Below are 26085 nucleotides of genomic sequence, written 5' to 3'. Positions count from 1 at the left end.
GGGCAAGAAGTAATAAGGAATACAAATATGAGAAATATAAAAACACGATTTACAATTTACATTTAATGTGAGATCTATGGTTGGTATTCATAAGGAAAAAGTCTGGCGGCCCTGGAGGTAAATCTGATCAACATTACGCACACGCAGGATCTGTGAGTGTTGCGATTTCATAAATTTTCTCATATATTTTTTGCCCAGCTATATTTTCTGTTTTTGGCCCCAGACAGCCCACGGTACAGGGGTAAGAAGAGTGAAGAGAGGGTAAGAAGAGTGGGGCGGCCTAGGAGGGTGAATGTAAAATCCTGTGATGATCCGGATGCTGCTGTCGTTTCTTTGACTCCATTATGTCATAGTTTTGTTGTTTCGTCGGCCTGAATGGTAACTTCAGCTCCTGCCCTGTTTATCAGGAGCAGGAGAGGAAATAAAGACCCCCCCACCCCCCCATCAGACTGCGCGTCTGTCCGTCAGTCATTTGGTGCGCAGACAAACACAGGAACCGCAGCGGCTTCACAAACTGCTAATGGACGGATGGCGACGCTTCTAATGAATGCACTCATCATGTGTGTGTGTGGCGGTGGTAGGGGGGGGGGTATTTATGGGTTTATGACAGTCTTTTGGTGTTGCAGCCAAACAGACGCCCCTCTCCTTTGAGCGTCAGTGTACAACTGAAGACACACATATTTTAAACACATGCTGGCTCATCCGCTTCTTCCTCTCTCAGTCTGCGCCCACGCCTCTGTCTCTGTCTCTCCCCCCGCAGAGACCAAAACTCAATCTGGAGAAGGAAGAGAGCGAAAGGAAGGCTGGGTTTGCTCTCTGAACTTTCCCACTGCAGCAACATTTTTCTTCTCTTCTCTTGCATGTGATAATAAAAGAGAAGCAGCAAAGACGTGACGCACGGCCGTTCTGCAAAGTATCTTTAATAGGAATCCAGCATCAGCAGCGCCATCTCACAAAGAAACAGACAACAACACAGATAGAAGGGAACACAGCTGCGTAAAGGGACGGTTTGACGTGGAGGACGGGTCCGTCTCTGGGGTGTGCGCAACGCCGACGCGCCACGTGGCTTCCATTGGTTTCATTAAAAGGCAGAGGTAAAGAAAAATGACTTGAAGTCCCAAATGAACAACAGCAAACACAGAAACTTTGTTCCTCCAGTCAGAAGAGTAAATTCAGAGACGTGACGCCTGAAGGGAGTCTCACAAAGTAAGAACAGCTCAAACAAAACAGGATCATTCAGACAGAATGAAGATTTGTTGCGTTTATTCCAAACTTTTTCCGTCCCAATAGTTGGAATTAAGCTTCAGTAGAGTTCAACTCATAACAGTTACCATCAAACAGATAGACACACAGAACGTCACAGTGACGTCAGAACAGATCATTCAAACGACATGGAAACACATTGAAAAAGAGATGAGAGACGAAAAGAGACAAAAATCATCTATATTACAGTAAAATGTTATTCAGCAAATCACTCCAACACGACAGACGAGGTTACTCACTTTATGTACAATAAATTAAAATATTTCCTATCAAGAATGTTCTATTTATTCTGATTTATTTCGTCAGTAAGCACCCCCCCCCCATAGGTTTAACATCAACGAGCTGAAAGAAACAGAGACACGTCTTCAAGGCATGCGTAAAACCATGTAAACACGTTCAGGTGGGAGAAGACGAGCTCGTAGAAGGTGGAGCTCTTGGCTTCGTTTAGGATGAAGCAAAAAAAGAAGCTGAAGCTGCGTGGAAAAATATATAAAAACAGAAAAACAAAAAACACCAACTTAACTTCAATTTAACGCACAGACATGTAAACTATACAGGCTACAGGCCTGTAGCTCCAAAGGACACACACACACACACACACACACACACACACACACACACACACACACACACACACACACACACACACACACACACACACACACACACACACACACACACACACACACACACACACCTCATATATATATATATATATGCTGTAAACTTCGTAACCCTTGTAAAGCCGATGTTGTGTGTGTGTTCATCAAACCGCCTGAGACGTCTGATGACGTCACTCCGGGTTTCCCACATGACCTCTTCTTGCTTTAACATTCACATCTCTTACAATCTGCATACACTGGATCATAACACAATGTACACACTGTTTGCTGAAGCGCGGGAATAAATCTGAACTGTTGACCGGTGAAAAAGGCGCGTTCCACTTCCAAACATCTCCCAGAATTCAAACACGTGAACATGTGAACATGTGAACATGTGAACATGTGAACATGTGAACATGTGAACATGTGAACATGTGAACGCTTTGGGGTGTTACGCTTTTCCTCCAGTCACCGGCTGCCTTTTAGAAAATGTCTTTTTTAAATTCCTGAAATGAGAGCGAAACTCGCATTGCATAGCAGATAATAGCGAACACTTCCTACTGTATGTATAAAAATAGAGCTGATATTTTCTTAGAATAAGGATAACTTTAACTAAAGCCAGGAGGATGAACAAGTGAAATGTGAAAACAGCATGTCATAGCAGCCAGAGTGTGTTCGTACGGGTCGGTTTGGAGCACATGAAGTGGAGTGAAGGCATGCGGGAGGGGAATATGGGAAGAAGCAACAGAAACTATTTGGGTTATTTATGGTATGAACTCGGGTCATGGGTGATGACGCGAACTTTACTCCTTTAAACTGACCTGACTGACTTGGAATCACCCAAACACGCATCTTTACTCCTCAAACCTTACAGAATAATCCTTTTGCATTGCGCTGCGTCTTTAACCCGAGGCCCACATGAAGCATGACTATCGATATCCAATAACGACCACACATAAACCGCCGTTGCAGCGCAAAAAACATTGGAAGAGGCAGGAAAAGGTTGCGCATCAGCGACATCGACAGCAGCCTGATGGACTGAATGTAACGCCTCTGGTCACCTTTATCTGGGATCTGCTCATTACTGGGGCGTCAAGCAGGAAACAAACCGCTGCCTGCTGGTTCTATCTCCGCTCAGCATCACATCCTGCAGCAACCAGATTAACACACACCAAAAAAATAAAAAAAATACAGGCAAAAATAAGATGACACCTTTACGTGTGTGTGTGTGTGTGTGTGTGTGTGTGTGTGTGTGTGTGTGTGTGTGTGTGTGTGTGTGTGTGTGTGTGTGTGTGCGCTCTGCTAATTAATGGCCGCGCGTAAAGTCCCAGTTTCAGCACCAGGACCTCTGCGCGCCTCTGGTGACAGCCCAGAACAATAAATTACAACATGAGAGCAACGCCTGAAAAAAAAAAATCCTTTCTGTGCACCCCCATCTACCCCCACCCGCCCCCCTGGTGTGCTGCAGCATCATTGGCGGTTTGTTCTGATAGTAAGGCCTGAAGAGTGAGGTGGAGGAGGAGCTAGGAGTCCAGGTATCGGTCCATCCTGCGGGTTCAGATGGAGGAGATCAGGTCCAGGAGGTCCCAAACATCTCGCCTCCCTCTAGAATGCGTGTCTACGTCTCTGTTCTTCTAGGGAAGGCCGATGTTTATGGGAGGGGATTTACATCAACTGGGTCTACGTGATGGGGGGTCCGTCTGACTGTAGAGTCCCACTAGTCCTTGGGTTGGTCTTTGCTCTGTTTCTTCATCTTCATTCTCCGGTTCTGGAACCAGATCTTCACCTGTCGCTCCGTCAGGTTGAGGGCTCGCGCCACCTCGTGCCTCCGGTCCCGTGTGAGGTACATGTTGAACAGGAACTCCTTCTCCAGCTCCAGCGTCTGGTATTTGGTGTATGGGCAGCGCTTCTTCCTGGAGGAGCGGGCGTGGAGCCAGTTGGATGAGGGGTCATCTGGAGGAAAACCAGACAGGGAGGAAGTCAATGAATAATGGAATTAAACACAGTCTTACATGTTTCTTTATAACGCTGTGAGAACAGAAGGTGAGCTGAAGACAAGCAGAAAACACCTGAGTCAGCAACGGGTGGTGTAACAGCAGATCGATGGATATTTTATTGGATACCACATGGACGACTAGGTCTTCTTTTATAGCTGAAAGAGGACGAAACGTGAGACAAACATGAACAATTTTTAAACTACGGGGTGCAGCAGAGACCAAAAGTCAATCTAATCCAGACTTTTGTTCACCCCACTTGTTCCCAAAGATTTGTGGAAACAATCAGGACCTAAAACTGCTGCTCAGCATTAAAGTCCCCTTTTATTAAATCACCCACGTTTAAAACATTTAGCTTTGTAACCATGGGTCTGAGGAGTGGATGATGGATCTGATCTGGTCATGTTTGAATCTGAATTATATTGCACACACTCATTTAAACATGCCTGATGTTCTTCAAACAACCCATCCATTATTCCTTCAGAAATGTTTTAAAAAAAACCCACACCTCACAGGCAGCTACCCAGAACCTCACCAAAATCTATAAGGGTCTAGTTTACATGACAGTGATTCGACCCAAATGGTAATCTTTGTTGTCTTTTGTCTGTTTACACCAGAAAAGGACTTTAGAGGCCTGAAAATGTTGAAAAAGAAAAAGAAAGAAAAAAAGAAAATGCTGACAAACCGACAAGAAAACACGACTTTCTTGATGGAGATAATATCTTTAAAATAAAGTTGTGTCTCTCCTTCACTTCGTTCTTCAACAGATTTTTTGACCACTCCTCAATACCTTGATCCAAATCCTCACAATCTCTTAATCCCACAAACAAACAAATCAAACAAACAAACATGAAAACATGTTAAACTTGTTGGCTGAGGTTAAGAACTGATGAAATGGTCCCCTTCCACCGACATATACCCACTGAAAATCTGTTACTAAAATCACATAAAAATATTGTCATGCTGCTCTTTTTGTTCAGGAATGTTGATCACACTTCAACGCAGCACATCATTTCTTATTGTTCTAAATTAATAAGACGCAAGAAATTTATAGCCCCCATGGGATTAAAGGGAAAATCTTCACATTTTATGAATCTCGTATGTTTCATATTATATTATCATCTCAAGCAATAGACTGATTTGGATCCATTAGACATGATTCACAGTGAGAGAACAAATTATTAGCTACATAAATATACTTAAAATCAAAGCGTTGGAGCATACGGAGTCATCTTTTTATTCCAACATGACATTTTGCCACATGTGAACTTTGATGAGCACCAACATGTTTGGAAGACAAATGGAAACCTCATCTCAGACCATGTAAACTGGTGTTTGAAAGAGAAATGCTGTAATACTTAACTATAGCGGCATCTATATTTGAGACACAATTACCAATGATTGACTTTTTTATCTCCAGGCCTGCTCTCCAGACCACCCGTCTCCACCACACTCCCTCTTTCCCACCACCTCAACCCTCTTTATAGATTTCAAACCAATGTAATTAGCAAAGACTTCTTGTTTGGGACACATGACTCTGGTTTTGGGTTGAAAGCTGCCCTTAGCCTCAGCAAACCATAGAGGCATCTGAAGTATGAGACCGCTTGCTGAGACTCTCATGGATCCAGTAAATCACAACGCAGCCAAGCCAAGAAACGGAGTCTTCAGCTCGATGGAGTCGGAGACACAAACGAAATTCAAATCCAATGCTGTTTGTCTAAAAAGGCAAATCCAGTCCGGCTTAAACTTGGTTGTTAGCGGCTGGGTTTACGACATCAAAGAGACTGTATGGGAATATAAACCCCAACTAAATCAGCTTGGGCAGCGTTAACACCTCACTGCTGGGTAACTGCAAGTAAAGTGAGATTTATCCTCGTAGCCACAAGCAGATCGTGTCCAGCGAGGAGTTTACAAAAGATATGTTCTGTCCTATCATGTGGCAGCAAAAAGAGTCCGTCTCCCCCCAGCCTAAAATGGCAGAAGGACTGAACTCATTACTCACAAGTAGAGGAGAGAGGCAGATCTTCACAGGAAGAATTAGTCTGTGTGTGTCCGACCTTGATGAGCCGGTCTTTTTCCTGACTGGAGCTGGGTGGAGGCGTTTGTCTGTCTTTAATTTAGTCATGTTTTATTCCTGTGACAATCAACTTGCAATAATGCCAGAGCACTTCACAGAACTGCACATGGCATTCATAATGGTTCCAATCGCGAACAAAGAGCTGTTCTGTGTGACAACATGAGAAGTGTTGGCTCCATGTTGGATCAGACACATAAAAGAACATTTACACCAAGAGAAAGAAGTCAAATGTGAAGAAAAGTTGTAAATCATAAAATAAGAGAGATATTAAAGATCTCAGATATAAATGTCTGACTAGAATGTTGAAGTTTTAAGTATTAAGTCAAATAAAGCAGCAGTAATGAGATCACAATTCAAAGGAAGCCACTTGAAAACTGCTTTCTCGTTATTTGATCCAAGAACTTGTATTCGTTTGTCTCCTAACTGTCTAACTTTCCAACTGGGGACAGTGTTGGATTGCTCATAGTAAAGACAGACACACAGCAGACATGTTGAATCAATACAGGCTCATTAGCTGGTTATGGAACACTAAATTGAAGTGTGTATGGTAGACAAGAACAACTCTGACAAGTTAGTTAAAACCCCTCAGCTTCTCTTTATTCAGGATGAAATGACAACGGAGCATGTGAATGTAATAACCGTGTGGAAACATCAATCACAACAAAGCAACTTCCCCAATAGTGAAAATCGGATCACTAAATGTAATCAACTTATCAATGCCCTATCTCTTCCCTAAATGTCAACAAACATCATTTTCTCCTGCAAAAGAAAATGATTCCACTTAAAAAATTTACTGGATATTTATTTTCATTTCAACTGAAGAAATACTAGAGTAGGAGAAACGTGTTTTCTCCATGTGACATATGAATTTAACAGCACAAAAGCAAAGGAAAGTCTGATCGTTACAAGTAAAACTGAGAACACGAAGCCAGCATGATTTCTGCTTGAGGTATTTGAATGCTTTTGTTTGGTGGAATAATCCTGGAAGATTTCTTTAGTCTAATCTTACACCTCAAAAGATTTATAAAAATCGCGTTACACAAGAAGAATCCTGTTGCACTATAACGTGAAGCGGACAGACTCCTAACACGGTCACCCTCACTGATCAGGCGAACAAATCGTAGACTGACCGGTGCAATAACTTGCTGCAGTAACACTTAAGCCTCTTTCACACAGCCTGTTCGTGGCAGGACTATTGCCGCTTTATTGCTCCTCACCGGTCTGTATAAAAGTTGTGAGGGTGGAAATGGGGTTAATTATTGTTCTGCCTCTGAAACAGCAGATGAGGTAGTAACAGAGCTGAACGACAGCCGTGCTAAAGCAGAGAGAAAGTAAGGCAGTAGGACAGGACATGTGTCGAGTGGTAGACCTCTGACCAGGAGATTCACAAAGCAGCTCCAAGCTTTCTCCAGATTTGAATGACAGTGTGTGAAGGAGGGATGTGGACAGAGAACAGGTGATCAGACACATTTTAATGCTATCTGTTATATGTGAGCCACCAATGGAACATTTAGCAGCCGCTAGCAGCTAATTCAAAGATAAAATCAGCTGAGAGTGTCTCAGACACAGGCCTCCAAGCATGTGACCAGTAAATATTAACACAGAGGGCATATTTATTATTATTATTGATTGTCATCTCCTTTATAAAGCACTTCTGGACCCCAGTGTAAAAAATCCCACAGATACGTTCTTTGTTCGGGGTAAAGGTGGTCTGAGGAGGATTTGTTGCAGAGCTTTCTCTTGATCTCTATGTGAAAAACATTTCTATAATATGAGCTATTAAACACAAAATGGTTGGGAAACACAGACAACACGAGAGATTTGGCCTCTGTGCTAGCTAACATTAGCCTGAAGGACTAGAAAATTTACCGTTGCTTGGCAGCACCGTCAGCTGCTCTGGGATGTCTTTCTCATTGGCTGCTGTGGTTTTGTTTGAAAAGTACTGATGTAATAATCAGGATTTGAAATCCTAAATATCAGACATGCTTCATATTAGCTGGGGCGGCTCCACGGAGTCTGTGAGCAGACTGGGAGGCTCTAGACTCTCTCTGGAACATTACAGAGGAGGGCCAAATCACGATGAGATTGCCCTGAAACTCCTGTAGTCCAAACGACATAACTCATCATCCTGCGTGAAGACTGTTGGTTCTCAACAAGACTGTAAGCTGAGACGGCTACCAACGATGCTCCTCATGTTATTCCCACCAGCCAGCTTGGTTAGCCGCCATCATCAGTAAATGGGCCCTTAGTCTCCTCTGGAATCAATTTTGTTCAACATGGCCACCACCTCGTTCAGAGTAAAGCCTGGTAAAGAGGTGAACAGACCCTGACGGGTGGGGTGGGGGGTGCGCGGTGCTTTTGTCACATGGTAAAATGGGTGCTTTGCATTCCTCGAGTGTATAATCACCTCCCAGACCATCCATTACCCTCAGAGCGCTGCTGCGACTATGGCTGTCATCCAGAATGACAAACTGGTTGAGGGGTGGGGTGGGGGGGTGATGGAGGAGGGCAGCGAGTCGGGGTGCTGATGGTGGTGGTTGAGACTTTTTTTTTTTATTTCCAAGGAAGACAATAAAGATGATGATGGATAGAAACAATATCAGCAGGGTGTTATGGGTGTGCAGCCCATGTAGTCTTACTCTAACTTTGCCCCATCGCCTCCAACCACGGCTCTGCAGATGCATTTTGAAGCCTGGATGTTACACTGAAGGGTACACGGATGAAGAGACTAATACTCGTGTAACACCGTCGACCTGCAGCATGTTCAATTGCAAGCCAATGGGTGTCTTTGCCTTCGGGCGTGTCTGTCTGCTGTGATAAATACTGCTTGCAGTGGAAACAGTGACCAAAAGACTAATATCACATCCTGTCTCTTTCTCTTTGTTCCTTCCGCCCTTTGCAATTTCACCCTAATAGTTCCAGAAATTGACCTCTCATATATCCCAAAGGCACGTTATTACATTTCCCAGAGTTGTATTTTATGTCCCACCCCAACACTCAAACCTTACATCCCAGCTAGCAACAGCAACATGCCAATTAATGGGGTTGTTCAACCAGAGTTATAACTTAATAAACTTTGGAGGTAATAACTTTCTGGCTCTGCCTGTCAGCAGCAGGAGAAGCGGCACAAAGACTGAAGTGTAATCTTAAAGTTTATTCTGGACAGACTCCCAGCGCCGGCGACACAAAGAGCATCTGTAGCAGGACGCCGGCGCTGCCTGGATGTGACGGCGTGAACAGCAGGACTCCACAGAGGCCATTTTGGATTTTAGGAGGTAACTTGGTGCGTTACTGCCCTCATGTAGACCCCAATCATTCAGACTCTCTGCTCTAACGTTCACCTGAAACTGCAGGACTCAGACAGTAATGATCGGTCCGATGAACGAAAGGCTTTCATTTATCAGACCTGTTATTAAAACCTGCAGCTTTCTAAGCTTGGAAGTGGGAAACTATTAGAACTATTTTGTTAGCTTTCCCTTTTGTCAGGACACAAGAATTCCAACTCCTGAAAAGCCAACAATCTGTCCAACATTCCTTCTTACTATCAATAACAGGACGCCCAACAGACTACCATGCTGTAACATTTAGTGTGCAAACTGCTCATGAAGTCAAAAACTCTCTGAAAATGGTGAACACTGGTGAGCATGACAGTCGGGACACGTATTCAAACACGTGTGACAGACGTCGACTTCCAAACAGCAAAGAAACACCCGTTTCTGACCACAAAGATGGAACGTTTCAGTGCAGCAGAAAAGTATCAGTAACATATATTTTAAATACTAGTATTTAGAAGAAGAGATCAGAATGAAATTCTCAAGAATCAAACTATAGTGTTTCTAACACTAACAAAGCAAAATCCATTTGAATACTTCACTAAAACTACAATAAGCTTGTTTTATTTTCGTGTTTTTTTGGTATTTTTAATCGTGTTTTGTATGATGTCAGATATAAACTAGCCTGTTTTCTCCTTCACACTGCAGACTGGCCATGCTAAGCCAATGCAGCCACTCATGAGGCAGCACAGCTTGTGTTGGAGTCAGGAGAGAAGTGTTTGCCCAGAAGACAAACATGTAGATGTTTCTACCCATACGGATCAAAATGGCTGCCATGTGAACAATAGGAGCCGTCAGTGTCTCCTGGAGCAGACCCCCCCACCTGCAACACCGCAAACACCGACACAAGACCTGAGTTCTGGCGCTCTGGAGCAAAGCGGCCCGGCTTTCATTGAGCAGACTTGCGCTTTTGTCTGTTGAACACAGAATCCATTACAGGAGAGCCACAAGAGCCAGAATGACACACGGTGTCACGGGTGGAAAGAATCACGGGTGGAAAGCAGAATAATTCAGCTGGAAGCTGCTGGGCTTCATCCGACCCTGAACCAGTTCCCTGCTCTGATGGATGGCGCGCTCTGACGCACAGCTCTGACGCGCAGCGCCAGTATAATAATAATAATAATAATAATAATAATAATAATAATAATAATAATAATAATAATAATAATAATAATAATAATAATAATAATAATAATAATAATAATATAGTGTGTGCATTTGAGCGTGTTGAAGGTGTCTTTCCACTCGTGTGTAACGGTCTCAGACGCGTGGATCCGTCCGCTCCCGCACAAAAGAGAGGGGTTAAAGGAGTGACACGCAACCCGTTCACACCCTTCATAAACTTTAAAAAACGAGTCTCCCTCCAGAGAATGTTGTTTTGTCACAGACACTCAATAAGTCACGAAGAGAAGCCAAAGTGAGCCAGCACGCGAAATAAAACCACACCAAGAAATAAAAGCACAACAAACGACGTGTTTTCTGGCCAAACCCTTGACGGCTGAGTGTCAGGATGATGATATTTCATGACAGGAATAATAATAATATTATCATTAAATCGAGAGCAGATGAATAAACAGAAACATACGCGCCTCCGTGACCGCACAGACGAAACACGGGTGTCTCTGTGGAATGATGGAACAAATAATAGATGTTATTGACGGCACCTGAACGCCCCATCGGCACTCCAGATAGCTCTGTAAAAAAAATAGATCCAGAATGCAAATGTAGTCCAGGGAGTCTAGACTCACTGACCGTAGGATGTCTTTTTATGAAGATATCAATATAATTACCACAACTACTGCTACTACTACTACTACTACTATTATTATTATTATTATTATTATTATTATTATTATTATTATTATTATTATTATTATTATTATTATTATTATTATTATTATTAATAATAATAATAATAATAATAATAATAATAATAATATTGAACGCAGACATTTATCAGAGTTTCCAAAATGAAACATAAAGAATGTGGCTGATCTAATTCTGAAGTCTTCGGAACCTCTGCGCGCTGAACCCCGACTAGGAATAAATGAATTCTCCTTCTGTGTGTTCATGTGGACCACAGTGATCGTCCAGAGAGCATGAACAGATTGTCCTTGTCAGTCCAGCAGCCAGTCCGTTCTGGAGGCTCCTTCTGAAGCCTCACGGGGTCACAGACGGATGGCCTGACTTCTGTTCTGGTTCTGGATTTTTAAAAGAAGCGCTATACGTGAGATCTGTTCTTCCGATAGATCACGGGGCACCCTACATCACCTCTGAAGGCTGTTCAGAGGTTCCGTCAGCCGCAGCCGGTGCGTCTGGAGACGGATTCACCGCTGCGTTTTAACAGCGAGCAGCGCCCTTGTGTGGAGAACAGAGCAGAGCCCCACGGCCCTCACGGACACCTGTCGTTAGGAATATAAGAATTTAATATATTTTTTTTTAAAAATCGACGCACCAACCCTGGATCTTTCAGGGCGCACTAACCCCCCCGGCCTCAGGGGTTACCCCAGGCTCCCGGAGCGACACACCGGTGTCTGCTGACAGTGTAATGAGTTTACATGCTTCTGGATGGATTAAATAACTACATATTTTTAATTATCTGAGCTGATATAAAAAATCATTTTAGACAGGAGTTAGAAAACATGCTCTGTATTGTTTTTACCCCCCACCCCCGCCTGTTGTGTGTGTTAAATGGGACTGAAGCCAGATAACTTCACGTGGATGCAGCATCACCTCACATGTCAGCTTCCATCATGTCTGTGACTCCTGTTCTGTTTATCAGTGAATAAACTCTTATTACCCGAATCTCTGTGATCTATAATATAACACGTCGCTGCTGGAGGTGTGTGTCTGTGTGTTCCACTCTGACCGGACGTGGAGACGTCAGCCAGAACACTAATATTCTGAATATTTGAAATGTGCGTCCCGAGTTGTGCGCTGGAGTGAAGTTGGGGCGCAGAGGGTGGAGGGAGTTCGTCTTTGTTCCTGTTTTATGGCGGCATTAAAGCGTTTACAATCTCTCTCCCTCTCCCTCTCTCTCCGCGTTATTTCCTGCTTTAACAACTTACTTTGATCCAGGCCGTCTTTGTCCTCAGCCCCCTCACAAATGTCCTTATTCTCCTCGAACCCCGTCCCGGGGATGGCGGCCGGATGGTGGCTCAGCTCCCGCGCCGCCGTGGACCGGGACTCCAGGATGAACGTGGTGGCTTCGTGTTGGTGCTGCCCCGCGATTTTGGGTGGGATCTCCCCGCCGAGGTGTCCGAGCTGCGGCTCCAGCTTGACCTGCCCCGTCTGGCCCTGCCCAGGGACGGACTCCGCGCCGCGGGGCGCGCAGTCCAGCCAGGAGCGGATGTACCGGGTGTCCGCCGCGGGGACGTGCTGGGCGGGGATGTACGGGTGGTAGACGGTGGGCAGGCCGCTGGCACCGTGGTGCGGGCTGAACGGGCTCCAGGACGAGGAGAAGACCGGGGCTTTGGGCTGGAAGCTGCAGGAGGGGTAGGACTCGGGATGCGGATGCTCCCCGTGCGCCGCGGCGCCCGGCTGCCTTCCGGTGGCGGCGGCGGAGCTGGAGCCGGAATACTGGACGCTGGGAAAGCGAGCCGGGGTGGAGAGTTCATCGTTGTCGTGACTTATGATAGAGTCCACGTAATAGTTGCTCAAGGTCCCAGAAATAGACATTGTCGGACATTATCCGCGAAACGCCGCGACTTCACTAAAAGGAGAAGAAGACGAGAGACATTAAGAGATTTTACTCTTCACTCTCTCTATTTCTCTTTCTCTCTTCTGTCTTTTTTGCTGCTCGCCCCCTCCCTCCCTTTCTCTCCCTCCCTCTCTCTCACTCTCTCTCTCTCTCCCCCCTCTCTCTCCAGCAGTCTTCCTTTCACACAACTTGCTCACAAAAGCAAAACAAAGTGCTCCAGCCCCTCGTTATGCGCGGGGTTCGTCGCTCTGTGATCGAGGCGCAAAATGATTGGCTATACTTTTTTTTCGATGAGCCTGATAAAAGGTCAATGGAGCGTAAATCAACCCCCCCCCCTAATACCCTGTCCTCTCCTGAATAATTGGTCCTGTTTATATGCAATATGCAAAATGAAAATGAACAGTCCGTCTGTATATCTAGTATCTACTGTCAGCCCTATAATTAAATAAGATGCTAAATTACGCGTCCTCTGAACAGTATGCATTAAATACAACAATATCCGTGGAAATGTACCGTAATTTATTTATCTATTTATTTCTTTCTGTTCTAATTAAAACGCATTCATTTCAGTGTTGACGTCCATCCCGACGCGCCTGTCGCTCCACACATGAGGTGCAGCTCCAGACGCGTTTGAACACTGGAGTCTGTTTATGATTCACCTGCTTTCTCAGTCCGTTCGCAACCTTTTCCTGCGCGCTGCCGCCGATTTGCTGGCTTTTATTGGCAGATTAACAGTCATTTCTGTTAACGAGCGCCATTAAACCGGGCCTCTGTGTGTTTATGCCCCTTGTCTTTACAGCGCAAACTACTTCAGATACTTTTTTTTGGGACAGTTTAATACCATAATAAAATCCTGCATTATGGCGGTTTTCTTTTTTTTTATAGGGCTGATATATGGCCTGTGGTGGTGTGGACCGTAAACGCGACTAAGCTGTGGCAGTTTTTCTCCCGGTCGGGTAAAGGGCGCTCCTCACTCCGCCACCAGGCTCCCACCAGTCCACACACCTCGGATCTGATCTCACCGGCGCGGATGCTGGACTTCTGGATTTTCTTTTCAGTGAGTCACCTGACTGCTGACCCGTTTTGGTTTTGGTGTGTAGTTGTGCGCAAAAACTTTAAATCCATTACTTGTCTTTAATGAAGAGCCTAGAGAGCAGCAGCAAACCGGAGTGGCACTGACTGCAGACATTTGGCTTCTTGCTGACCTTTATCACAGTCGCTTGGATTGTAAGTCTGTATATTTCCTTGCAATTAAGTCTGTCTCAGACGTGGAGTCTTGCGCTGGCTGTGGACGGCAGGACGCTGGTCGGAGCTATAAATATGATCTCGGGGTCGTATATGCAGCTTACGCCGTTATTTACGGCGATTAAATATGAACCACGCGTGTCTTGCGGGGCTAGAGTCGTTATTTACGGCTGAAGGTGGGCTGTTGTGGAGATTTCAGGCCCTATGAGAGGAAATGATGAGATGGATCGAAGGCAGACTGAGCGGCTCTGCGGTGCGCCTTCATTTCAGAAACAGGAATCAGAAATCCAAAAGCAGGAGTCCTTTACGCACCGACCCTGACGCAGAGCTTTGGCCTCTGAGATCCAGTTAACTAGATTTATCCGTCCTCCCGTCTTTAAGAACCAATTTTCAGCTCAACTGGAGGATTTCTGCAGGACAACAGCGACCCAGTAAGGACCAGACGGAAAAGCATCAGCTTAGGAATGCAGATGGTGCGGGTATGAAACTGGTTTCTACAAGGTCTGAAGTGGCTTTAATTGCAACAATGTGAAAATATTAGTGTGTGAAGTTGTGTGTTACACACTTTGTTGCAGGAGCAACACATGCTGGAGCCTCACAACACCAGGATAAAGCACCGTTGATGCCGTAAATGTTCCCCCCCCCCCATGATATAATCACAAAGCTCCGTTAGGACAGTGGAATAGAAACCGACTTTGTCTTACAGCCATGGACGGTAGAGATATTTTTTAGTCATGTGGCCTCTCCACAGACCGCAGGCTGCAGGAATTTAGGTTTCCAAGGGCCTCCGCCCGGCCGGCCGGCCGGCAGCGCGTTAATTGGAGGAACTGGTGCTGAAAAAAATCCCCACCGCCACTCAAAACAGGGAATGCGTGAAAATTCAAAAATAGCCTTTATGTCATAAACCTCGGTTTCTTTCCGCACGTCAATTATTTCAAAATGTATTTAATGTTAGAATAAATTTCTACAGACTTTGAGAGGAAAAAAACCGGTACTTTGCTTTAAATAATGCGCAAAATGTACAAACAGCCTCCAGCATCACTAGTTCACTTCATCAGAAGTTGGTAAATAAAAGGAACCAGCTAAAGCAGCCGGTAAACCGAGGGCATCAAACATATTAATTAGACACCATGAGGTTTTCATCTGATCTAATTCTACTAAATATGTGTTTCCTGTATTAACAGGAACAAACTTTGTTAAATATATTTCATATTTATTCCTCAAGGTATCTGAAACATGAGAAACACATGAAAGAAACAAACAAAGATTTTCTCCCACCGCCAGATTCTAAACCAGCAGCGGTGGAACTCGATCTGGACTCATCTCTGATGATTTAAAACACTGACATGCGGTGATTTTCTTTTTCCTGAAGCCACAGCCTCAATTCCCACCAACGGATCTGGATTTAGAAGCCATCTATTTCACTTCTAATTGCACTTCTGACACATGCGATGGATGTTTTGAAAGTGAAATGTTGTCCGTTTAAAGTTTTGTGTGCATACAGGAGAATTAACCCGCCATAGAGAATTAAAATGTATTTTTAAACTATGTTGATATTTAATTATTGTTTGGTTATAAGTTTGAGGCTCAACCTGAACAGAATCTCCCGTGAAGCAGAAATGAGGAAACTTTAATAATAAAGAGGTGAAACATCCGTTCATTCAGGCTCAGGGTCTCTTAATGAAGGTTACTGGTTCATTCCTATAAAATAAACCTAATTTGTTGATTTTATTACCATTTACCTTGGGTTATGCACGCAGAGATGTTATGAACAAACATGGCCTGTTGGATAAATGGTCAAGTATTAAATCAGCAAACATTTTATTACAATTTTCTCAAAGGACACACACGGTGCAGTTCATATAATTAAAACTATTAGGATGTGGTTTTAGAAATATCGCGGAAAACCATGGCAGGACGAATCACCACAAAATAAAAGTCGGTTTTACCTCAGTTTGGTTTTATATTCTGCGACAGAAACGGAGCACCTACTATATCCATTAACCATTAAAACCATAACCATTAAAAAACAAAAAACATTCGTCTTATAAAGGGTTTGTAAAACAACTCGGTCACCCCCCCCAAAAAAAAAACAACTACACAATTAAATAGCAGAAAAATAAAGAAGCATGTTTTGGTGCACATTTAACACGGAAACTGGTGCTCAGCCAATAATTACCTCCGTGTTGAAGGACAATCAAAATAAATATTTAAACATTTTACATTCAAACTCCCTGTTTAGCCATCTATTGAAATATAATGGTAAACTATGCTTTAAAAATATGTTATGTATTAACGTGATATTACAGCTGAATGTCCCAAATACTACCTTGTTTTAACAGGTCTAACAATTTTAAAGTTATCATAAGAGCACCTGTGACGTCATTTCATATTTACTCCCACAATCATTAACAGTGACCAGCCTCACACATTTTAAATTTAGCAGCATAATAAGTGATGGCTGTCTCTGGTCTCACTACTTAAATGAAACGCATCAGTGAGACACCAACAATAACAGCTATTGGGCATGATAAGCACTTTGATTGATACACGCCATATATTTTAATAACAGCTCATGTCTGGCCCTCATGGATCTTGTACAGCATCATATTTCTCAGGTGGAAAGCACGAGGAGACTCCCCGAGCCTCTTTACAGCTCACATGGTAAAGTTGCCTTTGTAAATGAAGTCAGGGGAGAGTTATTAACCGACTACCCAAGACAGCAGGGCGAAGGAGAAATGCATCATGATGGGATGAGCTCTCAGCTGCAGCCGGAAATGTCAGGAGACTCGTCTCACTGCCAGAGAAAGGTCCAGCTGCAGGAGTGTGTGTGTGTGTGTGTGTGTGTGTGTGTGTGTGTGTGTGTGTGTGTGTGTGTTATCACCACTTCCTCCTTCTCAAATGTCTCACATTGTCTTGTACCAGTATTATTAAAAAAGTATATTGGCAAAAATCTATAAAACTTTTTCAAATGAGGTTGTAACTCCTGTAAGACAATATGAGCAGTGCAGACAGCGTCGCTGCAGTTCTACTCTTTAAACCCTCCAAAACATGAAAAATCCAACGCCATGTGTTGTAAATCATCTTCACATCAGCTGCTCGTGTCTCAGTTTACATGTCAAACACGTTTTGGTGCATTTACTGAATTACGTGCTCGAGGGCCGTGAACTGAGTGTCATGAAAAGAGCACGCAAGTACTTTTAAACAGAACATATGAAACATTAAGTCGTCATTTAATCCTTCTATGTTAGATTGAATATTTTCAAAAGTTGCTGACAGTATTTTAATGTAGACTCTGTTACGTCAGGAGTTATCAGTCGGGACCAGAGTGGAGAAAAGATGGAGTCAAACACAGCAGCTTGTTGTTATTTTTATTTTATTGATACAGGGAGAGAATCTTTCTGTTATTACTTTAATTTACAATTATTATTTGTTCAGATCAATCAGATGACATTTTAACCATTGATACAATCTTCCCATCTTCCATAAAGGTCGTTGAGGTGCTTTACGCTGTATGCAGATGGCAGTCCTGTCTGTGTCAATACTTTTTCATGTTATAATCTCACCAGCAGGGTAAACAGGAAAAGCGTGATTATAGACATAATAGCCTAAAAGATAATTTTCAGACAAAAAAGATGACCTGAAGTCAAACTAATGTCTCACTCCACCCTCACCGTACAATATAATCATTATATTCAGCACCAAAAACTTTGAAGTGTAAAATAGATGATTCTGTGGTTTAACATTCATTCCATATTTACTGCACTCACTTGAATAAATTAGGCATAAAACAACACAGTGCTAGACTAAAACTGTGTGCAACTCATGCATCAAAGTGAAGCTCTTTGTGTGGTGCATTAATCTATTAGTTCCATTTAAGTTCAACGGAGAACGCTCCAAACACCCACCAAATGAGGGATGGTTGCTCCTCTGATTTTTACAGTTCAGTCATCCATCTATCTTTTTGCAGAAGCTTAATTTCCTTAAGTGTGATACAGAAAAAGGTGTGAGCAGTTCACCTCAGATGCTTGTTTTGGAGGTGGGAGGAAGCTGGGAACAGGGAGAACATGCAAACTCAGATTTGAGAAAGGACTTGAACCCAGAACCTTCTTGCCGTGAGACAACAGCGCTACCCGCTGCTCTGCTGTAACGCCCTGCTCTTCAGTCACTTTATTCACATTTTATTACACATTTTTTAAAATTATAAACAATGCAACAAACACAAAATCACTAAGTTTGAATAATAATTGTAATAAATTTGTGTATGTACATAAAATCTTCATTCATTCATTTGTTACCCGCGTAAGCGGAAACAACGATTAAGAAGATGAATGAATGACCAAAAATTGTCATCCTCAAAAAACTACTGAATAAAATGTTCTTTTAAACTAATTTTAAATAATAATTTATAAATAACAGGCCAGGCGGCACGGTGGCGCAGTGGTTAGCACTGCCGCCTCACAACACGGCGGACCCTGGTTCGAGTCCTGCTCTGTGCGGAGTTCGCATGCTCTCCCCGTGTCTGCGTGGGTTCTCTCCGGGTTCTCCGGCTTCCTCCCACCTCCAAAAGCATGCGCTTCAGGTTGATTGGCCGGTCCCAAATTGACCGTAGGAGTGAGTGTGTGTGTGAATGATTGTTTGTTTCTATGTGGCTCCGTGGTGCACTGGTGTCGTGCCCGGAGTATCCCCCGCCTCACGCCCTGAGACTGCCGGGATAGGCGCCGGCTCCCCCGCGACCTGCGTTTGCGGATTAAGCGGGTTGGAAAATGAATGAAAAAAAATAAAATAACAGGCCAACCTTCTTATGAAAAAAAGACAGATTTTGCATCTGACAGTAATTTATTGATTCACATGTGACACCTTTCAAAATCTGTTGAAAAATCACTTCAACAATTCAAAGTAAAAAACAATGTACACATATGAAATACACTGGTAAAAATCACACACAAAAATCGTTCAAAGAACCCTTCACCTTCAAATCAGCACTAAATGTAAAGTCAGTATGATTTTTTTTCAGCATCAAATCACAATAAATGTTAAGTCTCGCCAGTTTGCAAAGACAGCAGTTCTCGACATTATGCAGTATTATACAAAGACCAACACGTTCTTCTTTTGGAGACACTGGGAACTGGTTCCACTGGGGAGGAGCCTTCAGGCTCTGGCTTCTACTCTACGTTAGAGACTCCAAGGATCACCATGACCCTATGAGAGGACAATGATTGAAGTTTCAGGTGTTGGGCTACAATCACCTTAAGATAAATTGGAACTAAAATTAGCTCAATATGTTTTGCTTACGTTGAATCGGTCAGTCAGTCATCTTCAGATCACCACCGCTGTATTACCACCGCTGTATCCGCCGCAGAGGGTCACGGGGAGCCGGAGCCTATCTCGGAGGCATAGGGCGTGAGGCGGGGGACACTCTGGGCACGACGCCACGACACCAGTGCACCGCGGAGCCACACAACCAATCAATCAACCTGAAGCGCATGCTTTTGTAGGTGGGAGGAAGCCAGAGAACCTGGAGAGAACCCACGCAGACATGGGGAGAGCATGCGAACTCCGCACAGAGCTGGACTCGAACCCGGGTCCGCCGTGTTGTGAGGCGACAGCGCTAACCACTGCGCCACTGTGCCGCCCACGTTGAATCATATCACTGAATTTATCTCTGATTGAATAATTTCTCCAAATGCGACCACAGCATCATTGGACACATATCTGGTTTAAAAAATTTTTCTACCACAAAACAATTAAGAAATATAAATCCAAAAGTTATTCAATATTGACCTAATAGAAGCATGATTGATTCCTGAGAGTATTTAGTTCAGTGCGCTTGTGTGTTAGCATTAATAAGTTCTTCTATGTCAAATTCTAGCTTCAAAATGGTGTTTGCATATTTCTCAGCAGAGTCAACTGAAATTAGACGTGCCGTCCACACGGCGCAGAATGCAGGATGGACACGTGTGCTTTTCTGCTCTGTCATCATGGAAGACTTCACTTTCACCATTATCTTCTCTAGTTTTTGTGGTTTCTGTGTTTCGCTTCTCCCAACATACCATGTGCTAACAGCAGACGTGGCTCTACTGAGCTGGCTGTTTCACGCCTGGTCAAAATCCCTAAGAAGTTAAAAATAGCCTAAAATCATTGTCTGAAAAGGCTCTGTGATCTGAATAGAAGCATCCTCTGATCTGAATTTAGGTTGTGGCCCTCTAACTGGTGACCGTCTCTCTAACCTATCCAGGTGGTTTTGGTGACTAACCATAACCACACTGCAACTATATGTTGATTTTGTTACCGTAGCAGCAGAGATAGTCAGACTGTAGATGTGATTTCTACAACAGTCAATGGAAAGAATAATAAGTCAGTAAATGTTCAACCTGAGTTTGTAGCTGAGGAGGGTGCCACAGCTGTGGGAAACATCCTGTGTGGTACCTGTGCCCAAGACTCCACACCCCAAGGACCTTAACAGCCACAGGCTGGTGGCATTAACATCCCACCTGATGAAGACCCTGGAACGGCTGGCCCTTTGTCATCTCCGCCCCCCTGTGAGCCCATCACTGGATCCACTTCACGGTAGTCTGCAGCACTGGAGCCCCGCAGGGAACGGTTCTGGCTCCATTCTCTTCACCCTCTACACTGCAGACTTCTCCTACAACTCCCCCACTTGAAGTTCTCTGAAGACTCTGCGATCGTCGGCCTCATCACAGATGGGAGTACAGAGAACTGACCCAGGACTTTGTGGACTGGTGCCAGACTCTGCTCAGGACGCTGAGGTCTTTTGGAGTGCAGGGGCCACTCCTGAAGACCTTCTATAACACCGTGGTGGCCTCGGCTATTTTTCATGGGGTGGTCTCTGGGGGAGCATCATCACCGCAGCCAACAGGAGGAGACTGGACAGCTGATCAGGAAGGCGGGTTCTGTCCCAGGATGCCCCCTGGACTCAGTGGAGGTGGTGGGAGAGAGGAGGATGATGGCCGAGCTGTCATCAATGATGAAGAACCACTCCCACGCCCTGCAGGGCGTGGGAGTGGTCACTGGAGAGCTACATGTATTCTATTGGCTGACGGTATCTGGAAGTGCGCTACGTTCCATGAGTCTCGGACTTCAGTGAGACACAAAAGTGCTTTAAACAGTCTATCAGAGTGTTTTAAAGGTAATACAGATAGAAGGTGGTTTAATATCAGTATGGGAGGGGGGTCAGAAATATTTAGATTACCATAAATAATAAGATAAATAGTTTGTTGCTATATAGCGAAATTCTTTATTCGCATGTGGTTCCTGGAACGTATTAACCGTGAGGAACAAGGGCGCGCTGTATATGTATGTATGAACCCCCCATCTGCTGCCGCAATCATGCGAATTTCCCCACTGTGGAACAGAAAAATGTGTATCTAATCTAATCTAATCTAATCTAATCTAATCTAATCTAATCTAATCTAATCTAATCTAATCTAATCTAATCTAATCTAATCTAATCTAATCTACATAAAGACTGAAACATGGGCTGCAGGCGGTTTGTAAATGTAAAGTCACTGGTTTTTTGTGCACTTTGGTCCCAACAGGTAACGATTCTTATGCTATTATTTGAGTAGGTCATTCAAAACCTGGAATATGCCTTCACAGACAAGTCTCCACATGCTGTGTTGTTCAGTATGATGAGATCCAGTTAAATGTGTATATACATATACAGTATACACACACACACACACACACACACACACACACACACACACACACACACACACACACACACACACACACACACACACACACACACACACACACACACACACACACACACACACACACAATAACATAGTAACACCATTACGTGGTTTTTGGTTGCTCTGCATTGCTCAAAGGCACCTCGGCAGTGCTCAGGAGTTGCTCTCACACAAACACGACTTAAACCATGATTTAGATTAACTTGTAAAACCTTTGGTCAATCACTGTCTGAAAGTTTCAGTTTCATTACACAACCTGTCTTCTCCTTTCGTATCTCTCATCTGTGAATCAAGTCAATCCGGTGTGAGCGTCCCAAAGAAACACACTGACTTGTCATTTCCTGTTTTGCTGCTGTCCTTGCAGCTGTGTGCGCTCTGGTGTTTCCCTGTAAATCTAAAACACAGTTGTGAATGAGTTGCACATTTTCAGATAGTCATCATATGAAGAACCAACGCATCGTTCAACAAATTAGACACAAAAATGGGATAATGTGTAATGGTTAGCATGAGGATATGAAATTTTTTGTCAACCAAAATCTTACAAGTAGCAGGCTGAGCTTATTTTTTGTGTAACCATTGGTGCTTCATGTGCAGAATGATTTTATTTTTACAAAATGAATTTACATCATGTTACCAACATAAATCATTTTTTCCTGTGTTTGGATGGGATGAGACTTAGCTGTCCAGAGAGAGATTACTTTTTCCAAGGTATATCATTTTCCAACGATGTTTCATATCTAGCTGGATTGAGGGAGCAAACTTTAATTATCCCAATAACTCAGTCTTTTAGAGCAAGAAAACTGTAATCTGAGTGACCTACAATGTCACGTGGTGTAATTACTGCCTTTTCAGCTGCCCCCACTGCTCTGGGGCACTCGGTAAAATCCTGTTGCAACTATGGCAATTTTGTAGAAAACAACACATCTTCAACTTGAGAGAGAAAGACCGGTCTCATGGAGAGTGTGGAACGCTGTCTTCTTAATGATGATATTGATAATCAATCTAATGACGCCATGAATGATGCAAAAGAAATCACAAAGACAAAAAAAAATTAACCAGCAGGAATACATCACAATTCTTTTTATTAGTGTTTTCATCTTTATATTGCAATATGTAATTATATGAATAAAAAATAAATGAATAAATAAGAATGGGATGAGCTGATGATTTTCAGCTGCATGAGGACAGGTATCCTTATCCTTTAGGCTGAGGTCTTGCTCATTCAACTAACGGCACCTGAGTCTCAACCCAATAAGGGATCTGCTGTACATTGTATGATGTCATGCCTTAGAAACCCATTACTGCTTCTTTATCTTGGATCTTAGAATGGCTTGGATCGCCACAGCTCAGTTTGAGGAGAAGGATTTACCGTCTGGGATGATCACTTGACCCCAGAAGGTCACATCTTTTGAGCCATAGTTTGGTTCAGATAAGCGTGGTTCCACCCTTCCCTATGAGATGCTTCAACAGTGCATGTGTCTACCTCATTAAATCATCAACACACTGCAATAAAGTGCTACTTCCTCCCTTATTTATAAAAACAAACATGAGCATTCGAGCAGGAGATGTCTTATATGACATTCTTAAACCTACTTTGACAACTGAATAAAAGTTAGTTTCATAACTTCCCCATATTCAGCTATAGGAGGATGCTGATGAAGGCCTGCTGGAGGATTTGGACATGATCACATCTGACAGGTTTCACAGCCAGAAATGTGTGAGGAGTGCAGACACACAACAGAGACACTGGGATGCATTTGTCAAATGTAATATCAAAAACATGTTTACTATCAAAGTTAAAATGCCATAAAGCAGTCAAATACAGGCAATAGCATCCGAACAATAGAGGTGAAGGTGGAATGACTGGGCTGTGTGATGTCATCAACCATGGCCTGAAAACACACACGAAAGGCACTTGAAGATGGGACAATGGGAAACAGGAAGGAGGAGACAGTCACCCACAGGTGGAGACAATCACACCATCACATTGGGGGGGCTAAAGAGGAACCAGAGGACACTAAAGGGGAAGACAGATGAAGAACACAGAATCTGAATCCATGAAGAAGGACAGAAAGTACAAAAACACAAACGAACAAGAAAGGGTTCAGTCTAGACCCGATCTATGTGGAGACTGGCATGAGATCACTTCTGAGTGCGCCTTATAGTGTTTTCCGCACTATAAAGCGCACTGGATTATAAAGCGCACTGTCGGTTTTTGACAAAATTAAAGGCTTTTAGATCGGAAAATACTGTATATAAACGAGATTGAACTGAATTGCACTGAACTGAAAGAAGAACAGAAGTGTTGACAGGAGAAACTAAATATGAATGACAAAGACAGACAGTTTTCAACACAAACGTCCAGCCTTCAAACTAACAGGGACTAAGAAACCTTTCAGAACCATGACGACGACCAGTCTAGTCATTCATTTGTGTTTCTTCCCACAAATAAAATTTTACATGGAATCATTATTATGTTCTTTCTTTCAGATTCTGATTTCAGTTATTTTCATGTGTTATTTGGGTTTCAGTCAAGACTGACATGAAAGAATGAATGAAAGAATGAATGAATGAACACATACATGCATACGTACATACATATGTACATGCATATACAGTGATCCCTCGTTACTCGTGGTTAATGCGTTCCTGGAACCACATGTGAATACTGATTTCCGCGATAGAGCGACAAACTATTTCTTTTATTATTTACGGTAATTTAAACGTTTATGAACCCCCCCATACCGATATCAAACCACCTTCTGTCTGTATTACCTTAAAAACACTCTGATAGAGTGTTTAAAGCACTCACCTCCAGAGGGTCTGGCTTTATGACAGGGTCAGTGTGGAAGTGTGGGCACTGTATTCTCTGTCCTCAAAGTGACCTCCTTCAGTCTCGCATTCTGAGTTCAGTTCATCTTGAATTGGTAGCAGATTCTGAAATTATGATTATACAAATACAGAGATGTTTTAAACAGTTTTATTACAATGAAGACCTCAGAGACTTCTTATTATTCATCAGGGTTTTGGGGGACAATATTACGCTCCAGCAACAGTTAATATGACTACCTGTCCTTAAAAACAACAAAAACGTTTAAAAAAAATGGATTTCTTTAAAAGGTCCGCAGAGATTTTACAGGTGAGGCAAGTAAAATGTGTCAGCATTTTAAGAAATATCTGTGGCCTGTGTTTAACAGCATGTGACATAGCTACACAGAATTAGCTGTAATGATTTCTACTAAAATGAAAACAAAAAATGAATGTGCTACGATATAGTGTGGGGGGACACAGTGGTGACATGTTGCCACGGTTACCTCACAATAAAGAGGTCCTGGTTTCAAATCCACTGTGGATATGGGACCTGCAGGTGCTCCAATTTCCTCCTACCACCTGGATGGATGGATGGATGGATGGATGGATGGATGGACTATAACCTTACACAGGATAGGTGATTACAGAAAATGAGTTAATCCTGTTACTGGTGCACCATTTACAACATCTGGGGGAATAAAAAAGACTGATGTTCTTCTTCATTCTTCTTCTGACGTACCCACTCCCATTTCCTCCCTTCTGCTGCTCACCTGCATGTTTTCATCAGCATCACGTGATCTTAGCAGTACTAAAGCCCCGGTCTTCCACACATCATCTGTCAACCTGCCGATAAACCTAGAGTGGGATCACGTTTCAGTTACACTTCAATTTTTCCTGACCTTGCCCCCTAAACCTCAGATCCACCTCCCCCCTGGTCCTGCTAACACACCCTGAGAACTAGTTAGCTCCATGAGTTGTTTGCCAGCTTCCCGTCAGCTCTCATCTTCACCCATCAGTCCATTATATTCTGTATTCCTCTGACAAATTTCCTGTGTGTAAACCTGTGTATATATTTTTCAGACATCAGCAGTATTTTATGTTCATCTGGTTTGAATACAGGATCACATCCAGCCTTGGACCTTTGCACAGAGACCTTACTGAAGAGAGCTCTCCACTAACTGGGATACATCTGGTACTTTGAAGTTAAAAACATGTTTGAAGAGCTTGCAGACAGAGCATCAAGGCAGTAAGCTGCAGGCCTATTTCTGTCAGGATTGCATAATCTAAGCTCTGATAATGTTCCCATTTATCCAGACCCTTTACATGGTTGACATAATTTT

General features: G+C 43.3%; 1 protein-coding gene and 1 long non-coding RNA gene across 2 annotated transcripts; both read right to left on the bottom strand.

Moving 5' to 3' along the window:
* Positions 1 to 513: 513 nt before the first annotated feature.
* hoxb9a (homeobox B9a) lies at positions 514 to 13688 on the bottom strand. The gene is made up of 2 exons (XM_068337929.1): positions 12337 to 13688; positions 514 to 3818 (listed from the first exon to the last, which is right to left on the bottom strand). The coding sequence occupies exons 1-2, from the start codon at positions 12944 to 12946 to the stop codon at positions 3583 to 3585; spliced, it is 846 nt and encodes a 281-aa protein (XP_068194030.1). The 5' UTR covers positions 12947 to 13688; the 3' UTR covers positions 514 to 3582.
* A 9468-nt stretch (positions 13689 to 23156) lies between these two features.
* Positions 23157 to 25601, bottom strand: LOC137609986 (uncharacterized). Its single transcript, XR_011038400.1, has 4 exons — positions 25516 to 25601; positions 25249 to 25368; positions 24747 to 24871; positions 23157 to 23951 (listed from the first exon to the last, which is right to left on the bottom strand). It is a non-coding gene; the product is annotated as an uncharacterized lncRNA (long non-coding RNA).
* Between the last annotated feature and the right edge of the window lie 484 nt (positions 25602 to 26085).

Source organism: Antennarius striatus, chromosome 16, assembly GCF_040054535.1.
Source record: "Antennarius striatus isolate MH-2024 chromosome 16, ASM4005453v1, whole genome shotgun sequence".
NCBI lineage: Eukaryota > Metazoa > Chordata > Actinopteri > Lophiiformes > Antennariidae > Antennarius > Antennarius striatus.
The sequence above is the reverse complement of the archived record's forward strand: the minus strand, read 5'-3'. Positions and strand labels throughout refer to the sequence as shown.

Bases quoted from the DNA above. Each gene is read 5' to 3' on its own strand.
- hoxb9a (XM_068337929.1), bottom strand. From the start codon at position 12,946: ATGTCTATTTCTGGGACCTTGAGCAACTATTACGTGGACTCTATCATA. The intron at 3,819-12,336 runs GTAAGTTGTTAA...GTTTTCCTCCAG, and splicing joins CAAAGACGGCCTGGATCAAA to ATGACCCCTCATCCAACTGG.